General features: G+C 41.5%; 1 protein-coding gene across 8 annotated transcripts in view; it reads right to left on the bottom strand.

The window, feature by feature from the left end:
- Window positions 1–26,494, bottom strand: part of DENND5B (DENN domain containing 5B) — a 208,206-nt gene that overhangs the window by 81,565 nt on the left and 100,147 nt on the right. For 5 of the 8 annotated variants that reach the window (XM_055357940.2, XM_031000834.3, XM_031000835.3 and 2 more), the window contains one exon: window positions 15,139–15,805. In XM_055357940.2, the coding sequence (XP_055213915.1) occupies window positions 15,139–15,805 (667 nt within the window). The remainder of the gene's footprint in view (window positions 1–15,138; window positions 15,806–26,494) is intronic. The other 3 variants (XM_031000836.3, XM_055357942.2, XM_055357943.2) reach the window with 1 other exon arrangement.

Genomic DNA, 26,494 nt, shown 5'->3' with positions numbered 1-26,494 from the left:
ACCCTATCTTTATTTCCATCACAGGAATTATTCATCTCACTGAAACATTACAATTCTATCATAATTCTCTCTTCATGGTCTCTCTTCCCCAATACACCATCATCTCCTAGAGAGCAATATCTGTATTTTTCTTTTTATTTATTTATTTTTGGAGACAGGGTCTCACTCTCTTGTCCAGGCTGGAGTGCAGTGGTGCGATCTTGGTTCACTGCAGCCTCTGCCTCCCAGGTTCAAGTGATTCTCATGCCTCAGCCTCCCGAGTAGCCTGGATTACAGCTGTGCACCACCACGCCTGGCTAATTTTTTGTGTTTTTTGTAGAAAGGGGTTTCGCCATGTTGGCCAGGCTGGTCTTGAACTCCTCACCTCAAGTGATCTGCCTGCCTCCGCCTCCCAAAGTGCTGAGATTACAGGCATGAGCCACTGTGCCTGGACATGTCTGTATTTCTAATCTCAGAATTGTTAACATTCAACATATGACCTACTACATGATCAGTAGCCAGTAAACGTGCTTTGAGAAATTAATATGTTAACATCTAAGGCATGTAAAATGAAATAAAAGTAGACATTAAAAAATTATGCTTGACTATATTATACAATAAAAACATACTGTCAAAAATTTGCCTAGTGATGGCTCTGGCACAGATCCCAAGGTGGCAATGGCCTCTGCTGCCTCAGCCCCTGCCATGCTGTCCACTAGCATCACTGTGGAGAATAAGGTCAGCCCCTCAAGGGCAACAGAGGGGTCTAGGTCTGGACCTGTGGCTGGCGGCACAGGAACCATGGTGGTGCAGACCAGGAGCTGTGTCTAGCAAGGCTTATGCCCTGCCAAACACTGCCAATGGAGATGTGAAGCTGCTGGTGGTATCCAGCATGCCTCTGGTGGACTTCCTGATGTAGCTGGAGGATTATACACCTATGATCCTGGATGCTGTGACTGATTATTTTTTATTTTTGAGATGGAATCTCGCTCTGTTGCCCAGGCTGGAGTGCAGTGGCATGAACTTGGCTCACTGCAACCTCCGCCTCCCGAGTTCAAGTGGTTCTCCTGCCTCAGCCTCCCCAGCAGCTGGGATTATAGGTGCACACCACCATGCCTGGCTAATTTTTGTATTTTTGTAGAGACAGGGTTTCACCATGTTGGCCAGGCTAGTCTCAAACTCCTGACCTCAAGTAATCCACCTGTCTCAGCCTTCTAAATGCAGGGATTACAGGCGTGAGCCATGCGCCTGGCCCAGTGTGACCAAGCATTATCTGAATTATGTTGGCTTTGAGGTCTCAGACACATGCATAATTTGGCTTATCTCCCTAGTTTCACAGAAATTCATCTCAGGTATTGCCAACAATGACCTACAGCACCAGAAAACGAAAGGCACAGCCTCTGGCAGCTCCTGAAGTAAGAGCAAAGACTAATCATGGAGTACTTGACCCCTGTCCTCAGTATGACATCAATGTGGAGCCACCACACCACCTAAGCCACCCAACCTAAACATGTTTGTCTGTAACAAGCTTCACTGTGACCAAAAAATGTCAAAGAAAGGGCTAATTGTAGATTAAACACAGGTAAAGAGAGAATTCATAAAGCAGGAGACAGATGTGGAGAAATTACCCAGAATGCAGCACAGAGACACAGAAAATGGGAATGAGGCTGGGTGTGGTGGCTCACGCCTGTAAGCACTTTGGGAGGCCAAGGCGGGCGGATCACAAGGTCAAGAGATCGAGACCATCCTGGCCAACATGGTGAAACCCCGTCTCTACTAAAAACACAAAAATTAGTTGGTCATGGTGGTGCACACCTGTGGTCCCAGCTACTCGGGAGGCTGAGGTAGGAGAACCACTTGAACCCGGGAGGCAGAGTTTGCAGTGAGACAAGATCGCAACACTGCACTCCAGCCTGGCAACAGAGTGAGACTCCATCTCCAAAAAAAAAGGGTTGAGAGATAATGGAAGATTGAGGAAGACAGATTAACATGTTTAAGGCTGGACACAGTGGCTCATGCCTGTAATCCCAGCACTTTGGGAGGCCACGGCGGGTGGATCACTTGATGTTAGGAGTTCGAGACCAGCCTGACCAACATGGTGAAACCCCGTCTCTACTAAAAATACAAAAATTAGCTGGGCATGGTGGCATGCGCCTGTAGTCCCAGCTACTCAGGAGGCTGAGACAGGAGAATTGCTTGAACCCAGGAGGCGGAGGTTACAGTGAGCAGAGTTTGCACCACTGTACTCCATCCTGGGCAATAGAGTGAGACTCTGTCTCAAAAACAAAAAACCAACCAAAAAAAAAAAGTTTCACTAGAATTTCAGGAGGATTAAAAAAAGATACATGAATGCAATATTTACAAAGATAGTTGAGAATTTTCCAAAATGGGTAAAGGACATTAATTCTTAAATTTCAGGAAACATAATGATCCACAAGCAGAACAAATAAAGAAAGCCTCATTCAGATAAATCAGTCAAAATATCAGACACCAAAGACAGAAAATCTTAAATATAACCAGAGTTGAAAAGACAGATTTCTGGCTAATGAATAACAATGAGAGTCATTCATTAGAATGACATTAGAGGTGATGGCTGACTTCTCAACAGCAATACAGGAAACCAGAAGATGACAGAATATTATCCTCAGAGTTCTAAGAGAAAAAAACTTTTAACATATAATTTAACATCCAATGAACTATTTAAGATGCTAGAATATTATCCTCAGAGTACTAAGAAAAAAAAAAACTTTTAACATAGAATTTAACATCCAATGAACTATTTTTCAAAAACAAGGACAAAATAAGATCTAATAGAGAAAGCTATCTCAGGAAAGGAACTTCTAAGAACACATGTTAGGAAGAAGACTGATCTCAAAAGAAAGCTCTAAGATATGAAATAAAATGTGAATTTTCAAAAAATAATAACTGAGGCTGGGTGCAGTGGCTCACACCTATAATCCCAGCACTTTGGGAGGCTGAGGCAGAGGACTGCTTGAGCCCAGGACTTCACGACCAGCCTGGACAAGATAGTGAGACCCCCATCTCTACAAAAAGGAAAAAAAAAAGAAAGAAAAAAATTAGCCCAGCATGGTGGCGTGTGCCTGTAGTCCCAGCTATCAGGAGTCTGAGGCAGTAGGATTGCTTGAGCCCAGGAGTTCAGTCGCATCACTGCACTCCAGCCTAGGCAACAGAGTGAGACCTTATTTCAAAGAAAAACAAAATAAGGTCACTATGAGTAAATTTAAACAAAACCAAGTGTATAGAATAAAAATGTCTAATTTGAGGGATTATTAAAACTGAACAATCATAACAAGTAAGCCACAATGGGCATGGAGTTAAAGCATTTTATAGTTATCTGTGAAGATTCTATAACATAAGAGTAACTGTTCATGTTGAAATCTCAAAATTTACCATTAAGAAAAAGAGCATATAACATCTAAACAGAAAAAACTGCAATGAGAAAAAAATTTAAATCAATTCAAAACATCAAAAACAGAGAGAGAGAGAAAAGCAAGACAAATGGCCAAAATAAATGAAATTTTAAAAATTCTTAGAACTAGCCAGGTATGATGGCTCACACCTCTAATCCCAGCACTTTGAGAGGCTGAGGTGAAAGAATTGCTTGAGCCCAGGAGTTCAAGACCAGCCTGGGCAACATACGGAGACCCCACCTCAAAAAAAAGAATTTAAAAATTGGCCAGGTGTGGTGGCATGCACCTGTAGTCCCAGCTACAAGGGAGGTTGAGGTGGGAAGATGGCCTGGCCCTGAGAAGTTGAGGCTGCCATAAGCTGTGATCACACCACTGCATTCCAGTCTGGGCAACAGAGCAAGACCCTATCTCAAATTTTTTTTTCTTCTTTTTTTTTTTTTTAGAATTCAATGATAATGAAAGTATCAGATACTAAGACTTGTGGGATGTAGCTAACACAGGACTCAAGTGCTTAAGACACTGGTTTTGGTGGGCAGGTGGGGAGAAAGAAAGGTTTAATAAGCCCAAAAAAAGTAGTAGAAAGAAGTGAATAATAAAAACAAAACCATAAATTAATAAAACAGAAAACAAAGGTACAATAGAAGATACCAATGAAAGTAAAATCTGGTTCTTTAAAGAGTAATAGGGCTGGGCACAATGGCTCATACCTGTGATCCCAGCACTTTGGGAGGCCAATGCAGGAGGATCACTTGGACCCAGGAGTTTGGGACTAGTCTAGGCAACACAGTGAGACCCTGTCATTTCAAAAAATAAAAAAAAAATTAGCCAGGCATGGTGGCACACACCTGTAGCTCCAGCTACGTGGGAGGCTAAGGCAGGAGGATTGCCTGAGCCCAGGGAGGTCAAGACTGCAGTGAGCCTAGATCGTGCTACTGCACTCCAGGATGAGCGACAGGGTGAGGCCCTGTCTCAAAAAGCCAAACAAACAAAAAGAAGTAATATAATTGACAAACTTCAGGTAAAAATAATTGGGGGAAAAAGAGAATGCACAAACAGTATTAGGAATGAAAAGGAGGACAAAACTACAGATATAACAGGGGTCAAGAAAACAAGGAAATATTAAGACTTTTTGCTAATATATTGAAAGCTTAATAAAAATTTTCTTAGAGAAAATAGCAAGGAACAAAAATTTATTCAGGAAAAAAATAGAGGCGGCCAGGTGCATTGCCTCAGGTCTGTAATCCCAGCACTTTGGGAGGCCGAGGCAGGTGGATCACTGGAGGTCAGGAGTTCAAGACCAGCCTGGCCAACGTGGTGAAACTTGTCTCTACTAAAAATACAAAAATTAGCTAGCTGTGGTGGCATGTGCCTGTAATCCCAGCTACTCGGGAGGCTGAGGCAGGAGAATCACCTGAACCTGGAGGCAAAGGTTGCAGTGAGCCGAGATCACGCCACTGCATTCCAGCCTGGGTGACAGAGATAGACTCCATTTCAATAAAAAAAAAAAAAAAAAAAAAGAAGAAGAAGAAGAAATATAGAGGAGCTTCTGGACTGGCAAATACATTAAGGTGCTGGGTAAGTCCAAGGAAAGCATAGCAGTTCTGCACCCACCCCTACACCTTTTACACCTCTCTTCCATTTGGCTGTTCCTGAGTTGTATCCTTTATAATAAACCAGTTAGCAGTAAGTAAAGTGCTTTCTTGAGTTCTGTGAATCATTCTGGGAATTTATAGAACTTGAGGGGTTGGGGGATGGTGTTGGGGAACCCCTGATTTTGTAGTCATCCAGGAAAAAATGTATGTGGCCTGGTGCTACGGTTTGGACATGGTTTGTTGGCCCCAGTGTTGGAGGTGAGGTGTTTGGGTCCTGGGGGTGGATCTCTCATGAATGGCTTTGTGCCATTCTCATGGTTGTGAGTGAGTAGTTTTCACTCTTACTTTCCATGAAAATTGGTTATTGAAAAGAGTCTTGCATCTCCCTCCTCTCTCTTGCTTCCTTCCTCTTGCCATGTGATTCTGGCTCCCCTTCACCTCCTGCCATGAGTAGATGCTTCCCAAGGCCCTCATCAGAAGCAGGTGCTAGCACATGCACAGAACTGTGAGCCAAATAAGCCTCTTTTATTTGAGACAGGGTCTCGCTCTGTCACGAGGCTGTAGTGCAGTGACATAATAATGGCTCACTGCAGCCTCTAACTCCTGGGCTCAGGTGATCCTCGACCTCAGCCTCCCAAGTAGCTGGGACTACAGGCATACACTACCATGCCTGGCTATTTTTTTTCTTTTTTTTTTTGAGATGGAGTTTCGCTTGTTACCCAGGCTGGTGCGATCTCGGCTCACTGCAGTCTCTGCCTCCAGGGTTCAAGCGATTCTCCTGCCTCAGCCTCCCGAGTAGCTGGGATTACAGGCATGCACCACCACGCCTGGGTAACTCTGTATTTTTAGTAGAGATGGGGTTTCTCCATGTTGGTCAGGCTGGCCTCGAACTCACAACCTCAGGTGATCCACCCACCTCGGCCTCCCAAAGTGCTGGGATTACAGGCGTGATACACTGTGCCCGGCCTTATTTTTAATTTTTTTGTAGAGACAGGGTTTCACCATGTTACCCAGGCTGGTCTTGAACTCTTGGGCTCAAGAGATCTGCCTGTCTCAGCTTCCCAGAGTGCTGGGATTACAGGTGTAAGCCACTGCACCAGGCCAAACTTCTTTTCTTTATAAATTAACCAGCCTCAGGTATTTTATAGTAACACAAATAAACCAAGACACGTGATACCTCATTTGTGGCTGGCATCAGAAGTGAGGACAGTCTTGTGAGAATGAACTCTTAAACCTGTGGAGTCTCACATTCAGTTAGAAATGAATTGAACTGTTGGGCATCCAGTTGGTATCACAAATTGACAGGTGGTGGGGAGGAAAGACTCTCTCACTTGGTGTCAGAAAAACTGAGATTTGTTATAACAGCCCAGGCTCATGGAAACCTGTGGTTTGGGAACAGGGACAATGAGAGGGTGGGGAATTAGGAACCTTTAATTCCTGGGTGGCCACTCATGGGATGGAGCAGTAGCTGTGCTGAGACCATTTACTAAAGGTAAAAGTAACTAATGGAATTTAGAGATGAATCCACCTCCCAGGGAGTGGGGTTCACTGGATATATAAGGAAATGCAAACCAACAGAAAAAAGTTAAATATAAAATCCCTTGGTTATTGTTCTATGTAAAAGCTAAAATGAAATTTTTAAGAGTGCTAGGTCAACCTCGATGCTGGACCAAGCTCAGATTTCTGCTGGTCAGGGCTTGACAACTAGCCTCAAAGCCACTCCCAACGGGAAAAATTATGTGGAAACCGCCTGGGCATTTCCTCACCAACACCCTCAGGTATTCTGTAGTTTCTTGGTTTTGTGGTTCCCCCATGTGGACTACCTTTCTGGTGACCAGAGATCTTAAAGACACTCTTTGTTGTTTCCACATAATTTTGTTTTGTTTGAGAAGGAGTCTCACTCTGTCACCTAGGCTGGAATGCAGTGGCATGATCTCAGCTCACTGCAACCTGCAATTCTCGGGCCTCAGCCTCCCAAGTAGCTGAGATTACAATCGCACACCACCATGCCTGTATTTTTTTTTTTTTTTTGTAGAGACGGGGTTTCGTGAAGTTGGCCAGGCTGGTCTCACACTCCTGACCTCAAGCAATCTGCCACAAGGGAGGTACAGATGGAGTTTCACCATGTTGGCCAGGCTGCTCTTGAACTCCTGCCCTCAACAGAAACCAGGGGATAGTATGAAGTCTCATTTTATAGATAAGTATCATCCACTTCCTGATGAATCTCTGCTACAGGAACTAATTTCGAGGCAGTATCTTTATTTTTAAATGCTGCAGCGTGGAAGAAAATGCTTGGGTTGACACAGGGCCCACAGCTCACTATGGAACAATCACAGATGGCTATATGTGATCCAGACACAAAGGTGATGATTCAGTCAGAAATGAACTGAACTGTTTTATCCAATCCTTGAGGGAACAGCCAGTCTCAAGGACTGGATAAAAGCTACTCGAAGTCTGTTTACCTTGAGAAGGGAGACTGCCCAATTCCCCCTATAAATTCCAAGTGGAACACCCCAGATGAAGAAGCTGATATGCTTTGCACAAAAGCCACGCAGGACTGGCTTTATGATAATCGGGATATTCACCCGCTGAATACATCCGTTACCCAGGGCAAATGCTGCAGTTAGGGAGGCTCCTTTTATGTGGGCACTCCATGTAACTTTACTGCTTCAAAATCTAACAGTATGAGAAGCCTTATTGAATTTGCTGTCTCAGCTTACTCTCATCTTACAGATGCTAATAAAAACATTAATAATGAGTCAAAGGACTCAACTCAGCAGGGTGGAAATTTTTAAGTGTCTATTAAGAAATGGGGTGAATAAAACAGACCTTGATGGGACTGAAACAAAAGTCTTTTTTGAGATGGAGTCTTGCCCTGTCTCCCAGGCTGCAGTACAATGGCACGACCTCGGCTCACTGCAACTTCCACCTCTTGGGTTCAAGCGATTCTCCTGCCTCAGCCTCCCAAGTAGCTGGGATTACAGGTGCACACCACCATGCCTGCCTAATTTTTGTATTTTCAGTAGAGACAGGGTTTCCCTATGTTGGCCAGGCTGGTCTCAAACTCCTGAACTCAGGTGATCTGCCCACCTCGGCCTTCCAAAGCATTGGGATTACAGACATGAGCCACGGCACCCAGCCTGAAATGAAAGTCTTAATATAGCACTACCAAAGGTTGCATGGACTATAAGGACCCTCAGATGGTTTCCCAAAATTAAAGGGCTCAAACAAATCTGCTCTATTTGCCCCAGCACAGAGAAATTTAAAATGTAAGAAGGCAAAGATTACAATTAGAAACATGATCTGGAATTGCTTGGGGATATATAGTAAGGTAAATTAATCAAAATAAAGACTGACAAAAGGGCCAAGATACCTTGCTGAACACCCAAAACCTAATGCACAGGAGTGGGTCAAATAATCAAGGGATGGAGAAGTTTCTGGGACTCATTTGAGAGCCTTATACGCTGTTGCACCAAAATCTTCTAGTGAAGTCTTTTAAAAAAAAAAAGATAGGGTCTCACTGTGTCACACAGGCTGGAGTGCAGTGGCACAATCTCAGGTTACTGCAACCTCCACCTCCCAGGCTCAAGCGATCTCCCACCTCAGCCCCTGTAGTAGATGAGACTACAGGTGCACACCACCATGCCTAGCTAATTTTTGTATTTTAGTAGAGATGGGGTTTTGCTATGTTGCCCAGGCTAGTCTCAAACTCCTGGGCTAAAGTGATCCTCCTGCCTCAACCTCCCAAAGTGTTGGGATTACAGGCACGAGCCACTGCCTCAACACAGTGGCTTACAGCCTTAACGCAGGCTACAATTAGAATGATAATATATTAAAGTGTTAAGGTTGATAGGATTAAGGAGGAAGTTTGAATGAAATTGGAATGTTTAAACACACTATCTAAATGTTTTATGGGAGTGGATCTTATGTTTGACTGTTTCACCCCATTTATCCTACCTAGTACAGTAAAACAGAGGGCACAGTGTCAATCTACCCTTCAAGCATTATTAATTGGACATGCTAAATGGGAATGAATTAGATTGCCTGAGCTCACACAGTGTAGAACCGAGAAGCTGGAGCACTGGTACAGACAAATTCTCTGTATGTGGAGTGTGGGCTAGGGCTTATGTCAAAAGCCTGCGAGTGCCTCCCAGTGACAACTATCAGGGTGCTGGACTACAGACTTTCCATTTCAGAGGCAACTACTAAGTTTGCTATTGGATATTGATTTAAAGTGCCCCTATGACTAAAGGACATAAAACAATGCTGAAACTTGAAATATCCATGGTATCTAAGGCGATTTTGGAAAAACACTCTAATGGGAGAGGACAGTGCCCAAAAGAGTTCCCTATTGAAAAAGAAATGGTTTATACTGGATCTTGTTACCAGAGGAATGCAAGGAAGAGATTCTCACATATAGGGAGCCTCTTTTTCCCTTGGACTGACTTTGGAACTGTAGGAGAACCTTCTGCATTTAATTGTCACTTGGACAATGCCCTATAAACACCTCTCAGTTGACCAACAAAGTACTGTTTGGTTTATGGGTGGCAGTTCCAAGGAGAACTATGATGTCCACTTGAGCATGCCTAGCAATTTGTGATGAGAAAGCTCCCAACTTTTTCAAGAAAACTTTATGTAGCTTCCACCTTCTGACAAGGTTAATTCACATACAACTCATAGAGGAATGAAACGAACAGAGGGATAGCAGACAAGCACTGCAAAGGCACACAGGCATGCAGTGTGGTGTGGGTAGTGGTTTATTTCCACTATGAAGAACCAAAGGAGGTAAGCAAGGCCCAAAAATGTTTCTTAGACGTCAATTGTTGGTATCAAAAGTTAGACAATGGTGTTTAAACTCCCCTTTTATTCTTCCACTAGTTCTTTGAAAAAAGAATACTCTGATTTTCATACTGTGCTGCTCCAGGTATTTCCCAGTTGCAGAACAAAGTGCCCATTTCTGATCTGGAGTCCTAGAAAAGAGCCTTCACATCCTGGGTACATTTTCTCTACTTAGAATTTCTAGCTAGTTACCACTGCAAAGTGACAGTGATATATGCACTTCCTAAATAACAGATTGAATTGGTTTAAATGGGCTGTGGATCAGAATTTCAAATCAGTCCAGAAGGACATTTTCATCACTGAAATCCATCTACTTTGATTCACTTTGGGTTTTCACGGTAACTCTTCAGCACATGCAATGTTTTTAAATTTATGGCATAGCTTTATCAGTGAGTAAGAAATGAAGTATCACATGTTATTAAAACCCCCTTAACACAGTTAAGAAGAGTAAAGGAGGGCACCCAAGTACAAATCAACATAAGGACACCTATTTCATTCATTTAACTGAAATATTTTTCTCTAATAGAAGAGACATTGTCAATATTAAAATCTAGATTTACACAGAGCTTTCATTTTATACTCTACAATTACTTCGCATGACACCTTTACAATAGACCCACAGAATGAGTGAATCATTTAAAAATAAATATTGAGACAGATAAGGAGAGGTTAAGTGCAGTGCCCAATACAGTTAACACAGTGGTTAAGCATCTGAAAAAAGACTGATGAAACCCAATTCTTAGTAGTACTACATTACTTACTAGCTGTATCATCTTGGGCAGATTAGTTTCCCCAAGCCTCAATCTCCTCCTCAACAAAAAATGCACAACAGCACTAACTCACTGCTGTTGAGAGGATTAAATGTAGGGAAAAGATCCAAAATATACAATGCCTTTTTGTAGCACAATTCCTAACATAGAGTGATTTTAGTGAATGGTTATAAATTTACTGTATGGCAATTTTTTTGGGTATGACACTTTAAATTTTTTAAAAATCTAGCTCTATAATCTCAGGATTCACTCTGTTGTTCTCGGCATACAAATTACAAAAAAATACTCAGAGTATAAAACCATATCCATAAATGCTTATTCTTCTTCATTTGAAACTGAAATAAATTGGTAGATATTACTGAGCTAAAACTCCTGAACAGACTCCATAAACCAAACAGGACAAGCTAAGCAGTGGCTCACACCTGTAAACCCTGCACTTTGGGAAGCTGAGGCAGGACGATCGCTTGAGCCCAGGAGTTTCAAACCAGCCTGGGCAATGTAGTGAGACTTCATCTCCACTAAAAATAAAAAACATTAGTCAGGTATGGTAATGCATGCCTGTAGTCCCAGCTACTCAGGAGGCTGAGGGGTGAAGGTTGCTTGAGCCCTGGAGTTTGAGGTTGCAGTGAGCTACAATCACATCACTGCATTCCAGCCTGGGCACCAGAGTGACACCCTGTCTCAAAACAAACAAACAAAAAAAGAGCAGAAATAGGAGAGCTCAGGACAGACCACAAACGGTGAGACATAACCTGCTATTTAAAAGAGGAGGTGTGGGCCGGGCGCGGTGGCTTATGCCTGTAATCCCAGCACTTTGGGAGGCCAAGGCAGGCAGATCACCTAGGGTCAGGAGTTCGAGACCAGCCTAGCCAGCATGGCAAAACCTCATCTCTACTAAAAATACAAAGAAATTAGCCAGGCATGGTGGTGCACGCCTGTAGTCCCAGGTACTTGGGAGGCTGAGGCACGAGAATCGCTTGAACCCAGGAGGTGGAGGTTGCAATAAGCTGAGATTGCGCCACTGCACTCCAGCCTGGGTGACAGAGCGAGACTCCGTCTCAATTAAAAAAAATAAAAATAAAAAATAAAAGAGGAAGTGTGATAATGGAAGCTTTTGGGTTTTTTTTTTTTTGCCTTCTAAAAAAAGCATGGTATACAATATAAAAGAACATTTATTAGGTTCTCAACTCTGGAATAAACTCTTGACTGCATCATTTAAAAAGGTTTTATGTTAAATGTAGTAATATGTTGAACCTTCACAACTTAGAGATAAGTGTAATTTATAGAAGATTATATGGGACTAATAAAACTAGTAATTATTATAATAGCATCAGCTATCATTTAGTCAGTGTCAATTATACCCTAAGTATTTTATACACGTTTTCTTATTTAATTGTCATAATAGATCAGTGAGAAAGGAGAAAAAAAAAAAACCCAAACTATTATCCCTATAGAGATGTGGCAACTGTCACACAGGAGGATTACCTAACTCGCCCATGGGTATAGTTAATAAATGACAGAGTAGATATTTGAACCCAGGATTGTTATGACTTCAAAAACCAATACTCTAAACTAGGCATGGTGGTATGTGCCTGCAGTCTCAACTACTCGGGATGATGAGGTGGGAGGATGGTGTGAGCTGAGGAGTTTGAGGCTGCAGTGTGCTACGACTGTGCCTGTGAATACACTGTATTCCATTCTGGGCAACACAGTGAGACCCCATCTCTAAAAATTAAAGGCAAAACAAAAGAACCCACCCACCCCCAATATTCTTTCTAACCCAAATTGCTTCTCTAGGCAGAACATAAATAAATTGAACTTCAAGATTCAAGAAAATGGCCTTTAAGATTTCTTCTAAGTCTAGAATATAAAGTTCTTTTTTTCGGCCAGGCACACTGGCTCACGCCGGTAATCCCAGCACTTTGGGAGGCTGAGGCGAGTGGATCATGAGGTCAGGAGTTCAAGACCAGCCTGACCAACATGGTGAAAACCCTGTCTCTATTAAAAATACAAAAATCAGCTGGGTGTGGTGGTGCGCACCCATAGTCCCAGCTACTCGGGAGGCTGAGGCAGGAGAATCGTTTGAACCCGGGAGGCAGCGGTTGCAGTGAGCCAAGATCATGCCACTGCACTCCAGCCTGGCCAACAGGGCGAGACTCTGTCTTAAAAAAAAAAAAAAGTTATTTTTTTCTAATGGGCTAAAACACCATAAGGTATTAAGCTCCAAGCCTCTGCCCCTTCTAGCCATTCTCTAATCCCTACTCCATTCAGGGAAATAAAAGGAAGAAAGGAAGAGAGAATTACTTAAGGTAAAATTTTTCAGATACAAAAAGGTGATCTGTAAGTAATAATGGAAGGAGCGAGTCCCCAGCTTCTGCTGGTGGGAAGGTTCATGCTGAATATTTAGCAGGCGCTCTCTCTAAAGAGAACAGTCACTACACTTATGGCAGGGACTTTGCTGTCAGTAGCTCAAGAGGCAAAATGAACTACAGACTGAGACAAAAGGTGTGAAGTCTCTCGTTTACATAGATTGGATTCATCACAAATTTACCAGGTCAAGAATTCCATATAAAGCGTTTCAGCCTTCACTTGCAGATCATGAAAAATATGACACAGATCCACAGAATCCTCAGAAACTGCATATTGTTACCAGAATAAAAAAGTACAAAAAGGTGTCCATATTGGGAAAAAGACATAATAAAGATGCTCAGATTAGAAAACACACATACCCATCAAGTTCACAAGCATATTGCTTCAGTGAATGCAAAACTGAAAGTGGTTTAACAGTCAGTAAGAATCAAGCCCCTGAAGTTGCCACAAGGATTTCCAACTGAGGAGGACATGTCTAAGCTCTGCCTCAAGAGCACTGGGGAATTAGTGCAGTGGCATCTGAAATCTGTGGAGCAGAAAGCAATTAACTCCTAATGCCCAAGCAGCTTCAGATTAAAAAATGGATTTTTTTTAATCTAAAGATGATGAGAAAGTGTTTCACTAAAATATATTTTAAATATATACATATAAAAAGAAAGTGGGTGAAAGAAGAAAGGAAAGAATTTAGATTGGTCATTAGAGAATAACTTCCTGACAACAAAAATTGAGACATGAAACACATTATCAAAGAACATTATGTTGGATAAACTGAAGAAAATACAACCTTGTGAACGGCTGTCAACACACAAATAGTGTCAACATACACACAAGATGGGGAAGTACAAATATAGTCTACTTGGCTCAGCCCCACTTATAATTTAAAATAGAAAAATAAAAAAAGGAAAGTGGTAAAATAAGCTTGACGGCACCAGTCGGGATTGCACTACAATTCTGCCAGCTTAAATACAAGTTAGCAAAATGCTAACCCCAGTCGGGTGCAATGCTTCATGCCTGTAATTCCAGCACTTTGGGAGGCCACGGCAGGAGGATCATTTGAGCCTAGGATTTTGAGAGTCCAGGGCAAGACAGTGAGAGTCCGTCTCTACAAAAAATAAAAAATTAGCTGATGCGGTGGCACATTCCTATAGTACCAGCTACTCAGGAGGGTGAGGTGGGAAGACAGCTTGAGCACGGGATGTCGAGGTTGCAGTGACCCATGATTGCACTACTGCACTCCAGCCTGGGTGACAGAGTGAGAACTTGTCTAAAAAAAAAAAGTGAATCCAAATATTTGTGTAACATTTTTTGAAAAATCTATCAGTGTACAGGTACTATTTTATAATTTCCTTCAATTCACTATCCATTAAGACATAGCATCTCTATTTTCTCTACACATTCATATTCAGATGACAACTAGTATCCTAGTCTAGGCTCAACATTAGTCTTCACAAATGTACTGGTAAAATAAAATCCATAGTTTGTTATTTTCTTAATATGTGTTGGAAGAACTTTGAATGAAAGATACCACAAAGATCACTTCCTTCTGAGATTAAAAAACATAAACAAAAACACACACACACACACACACACACACACACAACTCTGGCAGAACTGTTAGACCTGGGAAAGTCATCTGTCTCATGCCTGCTCACCTTTTCTCTCACTCAGATGAAATGCTCCCACAGGCAAAGATCCAAAGTTGATTGCCTCAGGAAGCTGCAGAGTCAACAATTTCATTTATCCCTTTTCAATGTTCGCTGAGTTTTGATGTGAACCTTTACTAATCCATAAAGAATGGGAAGTCTACACGTTTCTGGTAGTAACAGAGTTCTCTCACTCTCATTATGATGAAGAAAAAATGTTTTCTTAATAACGATTATATGTTATCAGGAAAAAAGGGCTATTTCCATTAATAAATATACCCAAATCAGCCAAGTTAACACTTGTGTTCCTTCCTATTTCTCTCTGCAGTCACTGACTGCCACCTCAAAGAGAAACAGCAGTCTCATCTCAGCCGCTGGTCCCACCATACCTGCTCCCTTTACACAAAAAAGACTGTGATCATTATTCGGTTCTAATAATATACCCCATGGAAACACAGTAGTTGGGAGCAAAAGTACTTGTTTTTGGAAAATGTAAAATCCAAGGAAAACCTACCTTGTGAGTAGAGAAGGATTTGCATCTCTAAAAGAACACAGGTAAACACCTGCACCAGGTTCTCTAATCCCAGGAGCTCAAATGCCTCCCGAAGGGGGTAATCAGAGAGGGGGAGTTCACTGGGCCCAGGCCTCTGGCAGATGACAGGTTCATAAACACCATAAAATTTCAGTGACCTCCCTGGAGGTGGAAGGGGTACTTCATAAAGAATATTGTGGATATAGCTTTCAAGTGGCAAGGGTGGTGGCTGCTGTGAGGTAACAGCCTTGTAAAGCTGGATAAGGAATTTCTTGCAGGCCTGCATGAATGGTAACGGTGTGATCAAGCATATACTTTTTGAAACATACAGGGTGTCTCTGCTAATATCATAGGAGTTGTATCGCTGGAGTTTCAAAAGGGAAGTTGTATCTCCTTCATCAAGACTACTTGCCAATGAGTCCATACTGCAGGAAGATGAAGCATACACACTGCTGTAATGCTCAGCGTTGTGCATCTGGTAAAGTGTCTGCATTGCTGTGCAGATTTGCTTACTTGTAACTTCTTCATAAAAAGTGAGAACAAAACCATAGGTGCGAGAACCATCTTCCCTGGTAATTATAAATGAGTGAAACTGGGGGTCTTTATTGTCCATTTGTGTCCTGAAAGATAGCCCTTTAGGCATGCACAACTGTGAAAGAAAGAAAAAAAAAATCAGAATGCAGTACACAAATAACTTCAAGCCAGAAATAAATGTTGTTTTTTTAACATAACAGGATTCAAAAAGACAGGTTTTATCCAGATTTAATATTGGCAATAGCCTTAAATTAGAAATATATTATAAATTCCTCATACACATGTATATAAAATTATTCTTAAAAGGAGTACATACAAGGGAAAAACTTTTACTGTGTGATGTTACATGCAAGGGGCTTTACTAAGAACAAGAGAATCACTGATTTAGTCCCAGAATAAACCTCTAACCAAGCTTGTGGCCTTTAGCAAGCCATATAACTTCTGTGAGCCTCAGTTCCTTTATCTACAATAGCTGCTGTATCAACGACTTGAAGACAGAGTAGGCAAAAGCATTTCACAAATATTAAAAAGCACTTCACAAAAACAGTACTCAAGTATTTAATACAGGGAAATAGGAAAAGGCTCATTTAGGAAGTGGAAAAAAGTTAAACAAAGAATAATAAAAACAACAGTGTCATCTTTGCTATTTTGAATAGTATGGTATTTTATCCAAGAAAAAGAAACTTTGGAAATTGAAAGCTTTTTGATCTACTAAAGCAGAAGCACAGAAACAAGGCATTTTAGATTACTTCTAGTAGAGATCATGCTCTAGTTCTTGGGAACTACCCAGGATTGAGGAAACTTGAGAACAAAATTACCCAGAGGAGCTAAAGATGCTATATTTAAGACACTTAAAATGCACAGAAGATTAGAATTGATTCTTTAAAACATTTTAAATAAAATAAGTGAAATTACAGAAAAGTTGAAATATACTAAGGAAAACAGAACTTGTAATTCAACCATCCTAACTAATACTCATTATTCATATTTAGATATTTCTATTTTTGTATTGCAATATGCTTTTTACATAGAAATAATTTAACCGTATATTACTATTTTTCTATATTTAATAACTGATATGGTGCAAAATTTAGACTGTCTCCCACATCCCCACATTACCAAGAAAATACAATTCCTTTATTTCTTCATTCAAACCATCAAAAAACATTTATTAAGTGCCTTTTATGAGAGGGGCCCTATGATACAATGGTGGGAAGGACAGACATGGCCCATGGTCCTATGGTATTTCCAGTCGAGTAAGGATAACAGGTAAGTTTTAAAAATCATAAACTATAAAGTAAGGGAAGCGCTATGATAGGGTAAATAAGGGTTGCTATGGGAAAAACATATAATAGTAGGAAGACACACATTAGAAAAGAAGGAGCTACCAGGAAAAAATGAAGCCCAACTGAAACCTCAGGACGAGTATAGGTCTTAGTGGATAAAGAAGATTCCAGGCAGAGAGGACATGTGCAAAAGCCCACAAGAGTTTGAGGAACTGAAACAGGTCAGTGTGGGTGGGGCAGAGAATGCAAGGTGGGAGGACGTGAGAGAAAGCAAGAGAAATAATCAGGGGCTAGCCCATGAAGGGCCTTGGTAGGCCATGTTAGAACTGTGGGGAGGACAATGGGAAACCTCTGAAGGGTTTTTAGGAGAGGGACAGAATTAGATGTGCCTCTTAGCACATCCATCTTGGAACACTAAGGGGAGTGGTTTTCAAAGGGGTTCCAAAGAGGCAGCAGGAATGTCTCAGGGCCTTGGAAGGGAGTGAGAGGCTAGAGGAAGAAGTTGAGAGGGCCAGTGTCCCTCCTTCCCCTATGCACATTCCACTTTCATTTATTTTGTAGAGTGGAATTCTTTCAGTGTTAAGATTTCTGGGTTCCCACTGCTTAAAAACAAAATCTTGACGGTGGGATAGGATTAATGCAACACAATTGTCATTAAGCATGAAGGCGGGTGGGTGTCCAAACTGCTCCTCACAGCCATTTCAGATCGTGGTCCTTTCATTTACCCTAAAAACTATTGGCTTTGAAGCTCATGTCATGATTGTGCCACATTTTGGGTTTCTTTTCTATCCAAGTTCATTTCCGGAGCAACTTCTTCCATGATTTTAAATATACTCTTTCAACTCCCAAATTTACAATCTCATGAACCTGACTCTTAACTGAGTAACTACTTGACAATCCCATCAAGATGTCTAATAGGCAATTCAAACTTACCATGTCCCAACCTGAAGTTCTGATTTCTTCCTCCAAATCAGTTTCTCCTTATATCAGTCTTTTCTGTAATTCCATCCATCTAATTTGCCCAGGACAAAAACCTTGGAGTCATCTTTAACTTCTTCCTCTCTTCCTCACTTACCCCGTTATCCAATCCATCAGCAAATATTATCAATGCTATCTTCAAAAATACATGTAGAAACTAATTGCTGTTGCTTCTTTTTTTTTTTTTCTTTTTTAGAGGTGAGGTCTTGCTCTATCACTCAGGATGAAGTGCAGTGGTACAATCACAGTTTACTGCAGCCTCAAACTCCTGGGTAAAAGCAATCCTCCCGCCTCAGCCTCCTGAGTCAGAAAGTAATTGTTTCGATCTTTACTCTTACCACTCTAATCTAAGTCACCCTCTTTTCTTGTCTGGATGTAACAGCCTGTTTCTGCCCTTGTCCCCCATAATCTATTTCCCTTATAAGAGCCAAAGCAATCCTTAAAAAATATGTTAGATCTTGTCACTCTTGCCAAAATTCTCCAATGGACTCTTATCTCACTAAAAGCTGATGTCCTTATAATGGCCTGCAAGGAAGCCCTGCATGACTCAGCCCCCAACAACCTCTCTGCCCTCATCTTATACTCTCTAACTCACCCACTCTGCTCCAGCAACAATGGCACGTTACTGTTCTATGAACACACCCCGCGTGCTCCCATCAAAATCTGCTCTTCTTGTGTGATTTCTACTTTCACACACTCTTCCAAACCTTGACACTTCCCCATTAAGAAGTGGAGCTCACTCTCCTTGAACCTGGGTGGGCTGCTGAGAGTGCCTATACCAGGATCTGGGAAACTTTTTCTATAAAGAGACAGATAAGTATTTTAGGCTCTGGAGGCCATACAGTCTTTGTCACAACTGCTCCACTCCACATTGTATTAGGTGAGTGCAAAAGTAACTGTGGTTTTTGCATTGTTGGAATTTGCCATTTGACATTGGAATACACTTTTTAAATAAATGTGGTTATAGTATACATCTTTTTTTTTCCCCAAGACGGAGTCTTGCTCTGTCACCCAGGCTGGAGTGCAGTGGCGTGATCTCGGCTCCCTGAAAGCTCTGCCTCGCAAGTTCAAGCAATTCTCCTGCCTCAGCCTCCCAAGTAGCTGGGATTACAGGCGCCTGCCACTGCACCTGGCTAATTTTTGTATTTTTAGTAGAGATGGGTTTCACTATGTTGGCCAGGCTGGTCTCAAACTCCTGACCTCGTGATCCGCCTGCCTCGTCCTCTCAAAGTGCTGGGATTACAGGCTTGAGCCACTGAGCCTGGACCATCATTTTAATGGGCATTTCTCGCTTTATGTTTTTTTGCTAATGACTTATTACTTGCTGTTTATTTTAGATTTTAGACTCAAAATGTTAGACAAAAAGCACATTAGAGCAGTTTTCTTTTCTTTTTCTTTTTTTTTTTTTTTGAGATAGAGTCTCACTCTGTCACTTAGGCTGGAGTGCAGTGGCGCAATCTTGGCTCACTGCAACCTCCGCCTCCCAGGTTCAAGCCTCAGCCTCCCGAATAGCTGGGACTACAGGCCTGCACCACCATGCCCAGCTAATTTTGTATTTTTAGTAGAGACAGGGTTTCACCATGTTGGCCAGGCTGGTCTCAAACTCCTGACCTCAAGTGATCTGCCCGCCTTGGCCTCCCAAAGTGCTGGGATTACAGGTGTAAGCTACCCGACCCGGCCTCGAGCAATTTTCTTATTCAAGTTCAAAATGGGTCGTAAAGCAGTGGAGACAACCACAACATCGACAATGCATTTGGCCCAGGGACTGCTAACTAACGCACAGTGCAGTGGTGGTTCAAGAAGTTTTGCAAAGGAGATGGCAGCCTTGGAGATGAGGAGCATAGTGGCTGGCCATCAGAAGTTGACAATGATCCATTGAGAGCAATCATTGAAGCTGATCCTCTTCAGCAACATGAAAAGTTGCTGAAGAACTCAACGTCGACCATTCTATGGCTGTTTGACATGTGAAGCAAATTGGAAAGGTGGAAAAACTTGGTAAGTGGGTGCCTCATGAGCTGAGTGGAAATTTTAAAAAATCGTCATCTTGGAGCCAGGTGCGGTGGCTCATGCCTGTTATCCTAGCACTTTGGAAGGCTGAAGCAGGCGGATTGCCTGAGCTCAGTTTGAAACCAGCCTGGGCAACATGGTATAATCCTGTCTCTACTAAAATACAAAAAATTAGCAGGGCGTGGTGGCATGCACCTGTAGACCCAGCTACTCAGGAGGCTGGGGCAGGAGAATTGTTTGAACCTGGGAGGCGGAGGTTGCAGTGAGCCGAGATTGTGCCACTGAACTCCAGCCTAGGCAACAGAGTGAGACTCCATCTCAAACAAAACAAAACAAAACAAAATAAAATAAAAGCATCATTTTCAAGTGTCGTCTTCTCTTATTCTACACAGCAACAATGAACCATTTCTCAATCAAATTGTCATGTGCAACAAAAAGTGGATTTCATTAGACAACCGGCGATGACCAGCTTAGCGGCTGAACCAAGAAGAAGCTCTAAAGTACTTCCCAAAGCCAAACTTGCACCAAAAAAAGGTCACGGTCACTGTTTGGTGGCCTGCTGCTGGTTTGATCCACTACAGCTTCCTGAATCCTGGCGAAATCATTACATCCAAGAAGTATGCTCAGCAAATCGATGAGATGCATCAAAAACTGCAAAGCCTGCAGCGGGCACTGGTCAACAGAAAGGGCCCAATTCTTTTCCACAACAATGCCTGACCGCACATCACACAACATATACTTCAAAAGTTTAACGAATTGGGCTATGCAGTTATGCCTCATCCACCATGTTCACCTGACCTCTTGCCAACTGACTACCACTTCTTCAAGCATCTCGACAACTTTTTGCAGGGAAAACGCTTCCACAACCAGCAGGATGCAGAAAATGCTTTCCAAGAGTTCATCAAATCCCAAAGCACAGATATTTTACGTTACAGGAATAAACAAACTTATTTCTCATTGGCAAAAATGTGTTGATTGTAATGGTTCCTGTTTTGATTAATAAGGATGTGCTTGAGCCTAGTTATGATTTAAAATTCTGTCCAAAACCACAAGTACTTTTGTACCAACCTTTAAACACACAAGTATGGCTTTGTTCCAACACAATTTTATTTATAAAAACAGTCAGCTGGACAGATTTGGCCTGGGGGCCATGTATGCCCACCCCTGGCCTAGTCAAGTAAAATGCAACAGCAGTGACAAGTGACAGAGTGACTTTTGAGCAGAGGCTAAAAAAGGCAATACAGCTTCCATCTCCTCTCTCTCTCTCTCTCTGGTAACCTGGTAACACACTCTGGGAGCCCTGAGGCAACATATAAAAAGTTTAGCTAGCCTGAAGCTGCCTGACTGGTGAGACCAAATGAAAGACCACACAGAGACAGAAGGAGCCCTAGCTATATGCCTGGTCCAGGAGACAGGCCTGTGAGTGGGTGAGCTTTCAGATGATTTCAGTCCTCAGACTTCAAACCTTCCAAACTAACACCAAGTAGAATACAGGCGCAGCCAACCAAAAGCTACCTACATTGCAGATATGTAGGCTAAGTAATGATTTTGTTGCTTTAAATCAAGGGTCAGCAAACAACAGCCCTGCTATGGGTTTAAATATATGTGTGCCTCCAAAATTCATATGCTGGAACATCACTTCAGGGTGACAGTATTAAAAGGTGGGGACTTTTGGGAAGTGATTAAGTCATGCAGGCTCTGCCCTCATGAAAGGATTCGTCCTTCTTATAAAAGGTTGAAGGGAGCAGCACCCTAGTGCTTTCTGCCATGTGAGGATACAACATTTGTCCTCTCTGGAGTACACAATAACAAAGTACCATCTTAGAAGCAGAGACTAGGCCATCATTAGACCCTAAACCTACAGACACCTTGATCTTGTACTTTCAACCTCTAGAACTGTGAGAAATAAATTCCTATTCCTTGTAAGTTACTCAGTCTGAAGTATTTTATTTTAGCAGGAGGAATGGACTAAGAAAAACCCTTAGGTCAAATACAATCTGCCACCTGATCTGTAAATAAAGTTTCACTGGGACTCAGTCACAACCATCCATTTATGCACTGTCTATGGATGCCTTCACACTACAACAGCAGAGCTGGGTGACTGTGGCAGAAACTGTATGCCCACAATACCTCAACTACTTATTATTTGGTTCTTCATGAAAAAAATTGCCAAGCCCTATTTTAAGCCATTAACTGGTAGGCGGATGGATTGTCATGCAGCGATAGATAATCAAAATACTTCCTTACTTCCCTTAAGTCTCTGCATAAATACTACCTTAGAGAGGTCTTCCTTTACCTTTCCATAAAAAATAGTGTTCTCTTCATCTTTTGCATGCCATAAAATGTTACTCCTCTAAAAAGTATTTATTGTGGAGAAGCAATTAGTCTTGCACCACTGTAAACATATGTACATTATATAAACATACACATTACTAGTATTGTATAATTCTGTTTGATCTCTAGATTGCCAGCTACTCAAGGGCTAGTACTTCATTTCAATAACTTTAAACATTCAAGGGAACTGCAATGGAATAATATACCATTTGGGGCCATAACAGGTGGTGACTGATAACATGGGTAAAAAGAAAAAACTGTGAAGCTCAGCATTAGTGCACCAGTGAAAATGTCTTCATATTTCATATCATTGAATATGAGATGTGGAAAGGACTAACGCAGATTTACTCAATTCTTTTACATATTAAATTACTATGTATATTTGGATAGAATGAGATATAGACTTAGGTAAAACCTATGAATACCTGGATTTGGTAGGGGGTAAAAGCCACTTATTCCTAGTCTTAGGAATAACTGTATAAGGAAAGGCTATGGCAGAATCTTTTAATAAGTCTACGTTCACATTAAGGCTGATTTCATCATAACAAGTTAATGAGTTGCTCTGCTGATAGCATGAATAAAAACTCATTTGGCTGGGTGCAGTGGCTCACACCCATAATCCCAGTACTTCGGGAGGCTGAGGCGGGTGGATTGCCTGAGCTCAGGAGTTCAAGACCACCAGCCTGGGCAACATGACGAAACCCTGCCTCTACTAAAAATACAAAAAATTAGCCGGGCGTGGTGGGACACACCTGTAGCCCCAGCTACCTGGAAGGCTGAGGCACGAGAATCGCATGAATCCGGAAGGCAGAGGTTGCAGTGAGCCAAGACTGCACCACTGCACTCCAGCCTAGATGACAGAGTGAGACTGTCTCAAAAAAACAAACAAACAAAAACAACAAAAAACCCTAAAAACCCAAAAACTTCATTTGACACATTTATTGTAGTCAATAAAGATTGTAGAAGGGATAATTTGAATTATTCTTGCTCCAGGCTAAACTCAAACTTGTTTAGCATAGTGCATGGCATATAACAATTGGTTGAATGAATAAATGAATGAACAAGAAAACAAACAAAAACAGCTGGGGGTAAAGCACCAGGCTTAGTTCACCTCTTGATCTGGTCTGTAATTCTTTTTTTGTCTTTTTGGAGACGGAATCTCACTCTGTCGCCCAGTCTGGTATGCAGTGGTGTGATGTCAGCTTACTGCAACCTCCACCTCCTGAGTTCAAGCAATTCTCCTGCCTCAGCCTCCCAAGTAGCTGGGATTACAAGTGTGTGCGATTATAGGCGTGCATACCTGGCTATTTTTTTTTTTTTTTTTTTGTACTTTTAGTAGAGACGAGGTTTCACCATGTTGGCCAGGCTGGTCTTGAACTTCTGGTCTCAAGTGATCCACTCGCCTCAGCCTCCCAAAGTGCTGGGATTACAGTGTGAGCCACAGTGCCTGGACTTCAGCTTGTAATTCTTTTTCCATCAAGTAGGCAATACAGAAACATAGTGACCACCAAAGTCAACATAAAGATTTAATTTAATTGATAGGCGTTCCTGTCATCCTAAATCACAAAATCATAGCTCAACTGCTGTTGAACAGCTGCCAAATATTCCCTTAAGGGTTTGTAGCTTTCTTGAGCGCACATTCAAACATTTACAGAAAAAGCTTGCCAAAAGTTGTACTCAAAGTGAAGAATGGCTTTCTATGCTACAGACAACAGATGTAAGAATTTTTCCTAAATGCTCTTCCAACAAATCAAAAAAAGTAAGAACTATATATCTAATCGGGAAACATGAACTGCAAAATGCTATTATTTTTCCATTTTTAAAAGATATACAGTATTGTTTTATATCAGGAACTACAAGATACTTTCTCAGAAAACCTGAGTTTCATCAGAATTGTTAAACTGTCAGGAACTGCAAGAAATCTCAGAAAACCTGAAATATAAATCAAGATTTGTTTATCACGGTATTAAACATCTCTAATTAACCCTTAACTTTGCTATCTACTAACAATACCCCCTCACCATCCCACAATAAAACAACTAAAAATTAGAGGTGTCACTGATGATCAGATTACTACTAGTAACCAGATTACTTTAGCCAAAGCAGGCTTATAATGACAAGTGTGTAACTTTCCCAGTTTGAGTCAGCAAATGTTCTTATATTTCTCTAGACCGTTTCAGGCAGTTTGGCTAGAATTTTAAAATTCCTTTTTCCACATTTTGTAGTTCTATGACTTCCATGGCCTCTCCCTCATTATGCAAATACAATCATATACTGTATAACCATACTCTGGTCAACAATGGACTGCCTATAAGACAACGGCTGTTATACCATATAACTTAGAAGTATAGTAGGCTATATCACCTAGGTCTGTGTATGTGTATATACACTCTATGATGTTTGCACAATAAAATCACCTAACAACACATTTCTCAGAATGTCTCCCTCCCTCCCTCCCCTCTTCTCTCCCTCCTTCCATAAACACTTATTTTGTCCCATGTTTTGCATTAGATCTTGGTAACTCAAAAGACAAAGATAAAAATAATCCTTTCCTTTAGGGAGTTCACAGTCTAGTAGCAAAGACAGACACAGAAACCAGCAGTTACCAAAAAAATGTGATCAGTGTTGCTACGGACTCTGTTCAAGATATCATAAGAAAAGACAGAGTAACTACTCCTGCTTAAGAGATGGTTTTGCAGTGGAGGTCACACCTAGGCAAGGACAGGGAAGAGAAGTATTGTAAGCAAGTAAGTATCACTTCATTTATTCAACAATTTGAACATCTACTATGCGCAAAGCTAGGGATATAACAATGAATAAGAGACACTGCTCCTGTTCTCATGGTGCTTACATTAAGCACGAGATACACAGTTGACTACTAGCTAAGTAATTGGTTAACTGCAACTGAGATAGGTGCTACAAAAAGGTACAAGGTACTAAGAGAACCTAAGGTGACCTGAGTGCTGGGAAGACGGTGGAAGGTGATGGTCAGGAGCAGCTTCTCTATATAAATGTTTACAGTGAAGTCTGAAGGAATAGTAAGAATTCACTAGGTGAAGGAGAGGTGGAAGAGCCTTCCAGAGAGAAGGAACAGCAGAAGCAGAAGCTATAGTATGAGGAATGAAATGGACAGGTTACTGCAGGAGTCCAGGTAAGAGATCTTGATGGTTTGGACCAAGGTGAGTATACAGAAACAGAGAGAAGTAGACAGATAACTGATTATATATGGGAGAGGGTGAGTAAGTGAGAACTTTCAGGGTGATGTGTACATTGTTGGACTTGGCAAGTATGTGGATGGTTGTACCATTCACTGACAAAGACTGGTGGGACGAATAATGAATTCAGTTTTGGATATGGTGCATTTGAGATGCCAGTGAAATATTCTAGCTGCAATGTTAAGGAAACGGGGGAGAGGATGGGGGTGGCGGGGGCAAAAGGGTCTTCCAGCAATGGTCCTCCAGCAATGAAAGCCCCATTCCTATAATTTTACTGTGAGATATGGCTAGGCATCGTGGATCACACCTGTAATCCTAGCACTCTGAGAGGCCGAGGTGGGCAGATTGCTTGAGTCCAGGAGTTCGAGAGTAGCCTAAGCAACATAGCCAAACCCTGTCTCCTCAAAAAGTACAAAAATTAGCCAGGCATGGTGGTGCACACCTGTAGTCTCAGCTACTTGGGGGGCTGAGGTGGAGGATCGCTAGAGCATGGGAGGTCAAGGCTGCAGTGAGCCAAGATTGCACCAGTGCACTCCAGTCTGGATGACAGAGTCAGAACCTGTCTCAAGAAAAAAAAAAAATTTTATTGTGAGCTTGAACCTAAACTTGGCTCAAAATGAGGGCTTATCTTCATTCTAATGTCAAACCTATGAATGTAATTTGGGATTATCCATTTCAAATTCAAGTAATTGCTAAGTCTACAAAAAGTATATATAGCCCTTTTTCCTTTTACTCTTACAAGATAAGCATCTGAATAGGTTTCTTCAGCCAACCTTTCACCGTTTACTCTTTGCTCTTCATTCCACTATATCCTTCTTTGTAATCAAAGTTAACAGCAAATTATAAAGTAAGAGCTTTATAATAGTTATTACTCTTTTGTTACCTAAAATATATTTATGATGTTTCATTAGGACAGACATAAAAAATAGAATCCTTATATTTTCATACAGTTTGCTTAAAAGTTATTGACCATGTTTTCTTCCT

This window comes from Gorilla gorilla, chromosome 10, assembly GCF_029281585.2.
Source record: "Gorilla gorilla gorilla isolate KB3781 chromosome 10, NHGRI_mGorGor1-v2.1_pri, whole genome shotgun sequence".
Taxonomy (NCBI): domain Eukaryota; kingdom Metazoa; phylum Chordata; class Mammalia; order Primates; family Hominidae; genus Gorilla; species Gorilla gorilla.
The sequence above is the reverse complement of the archived record's forward strand: the minus strand, read 5'-3'. Positions and strand labels throughout refer to the sequence as shown.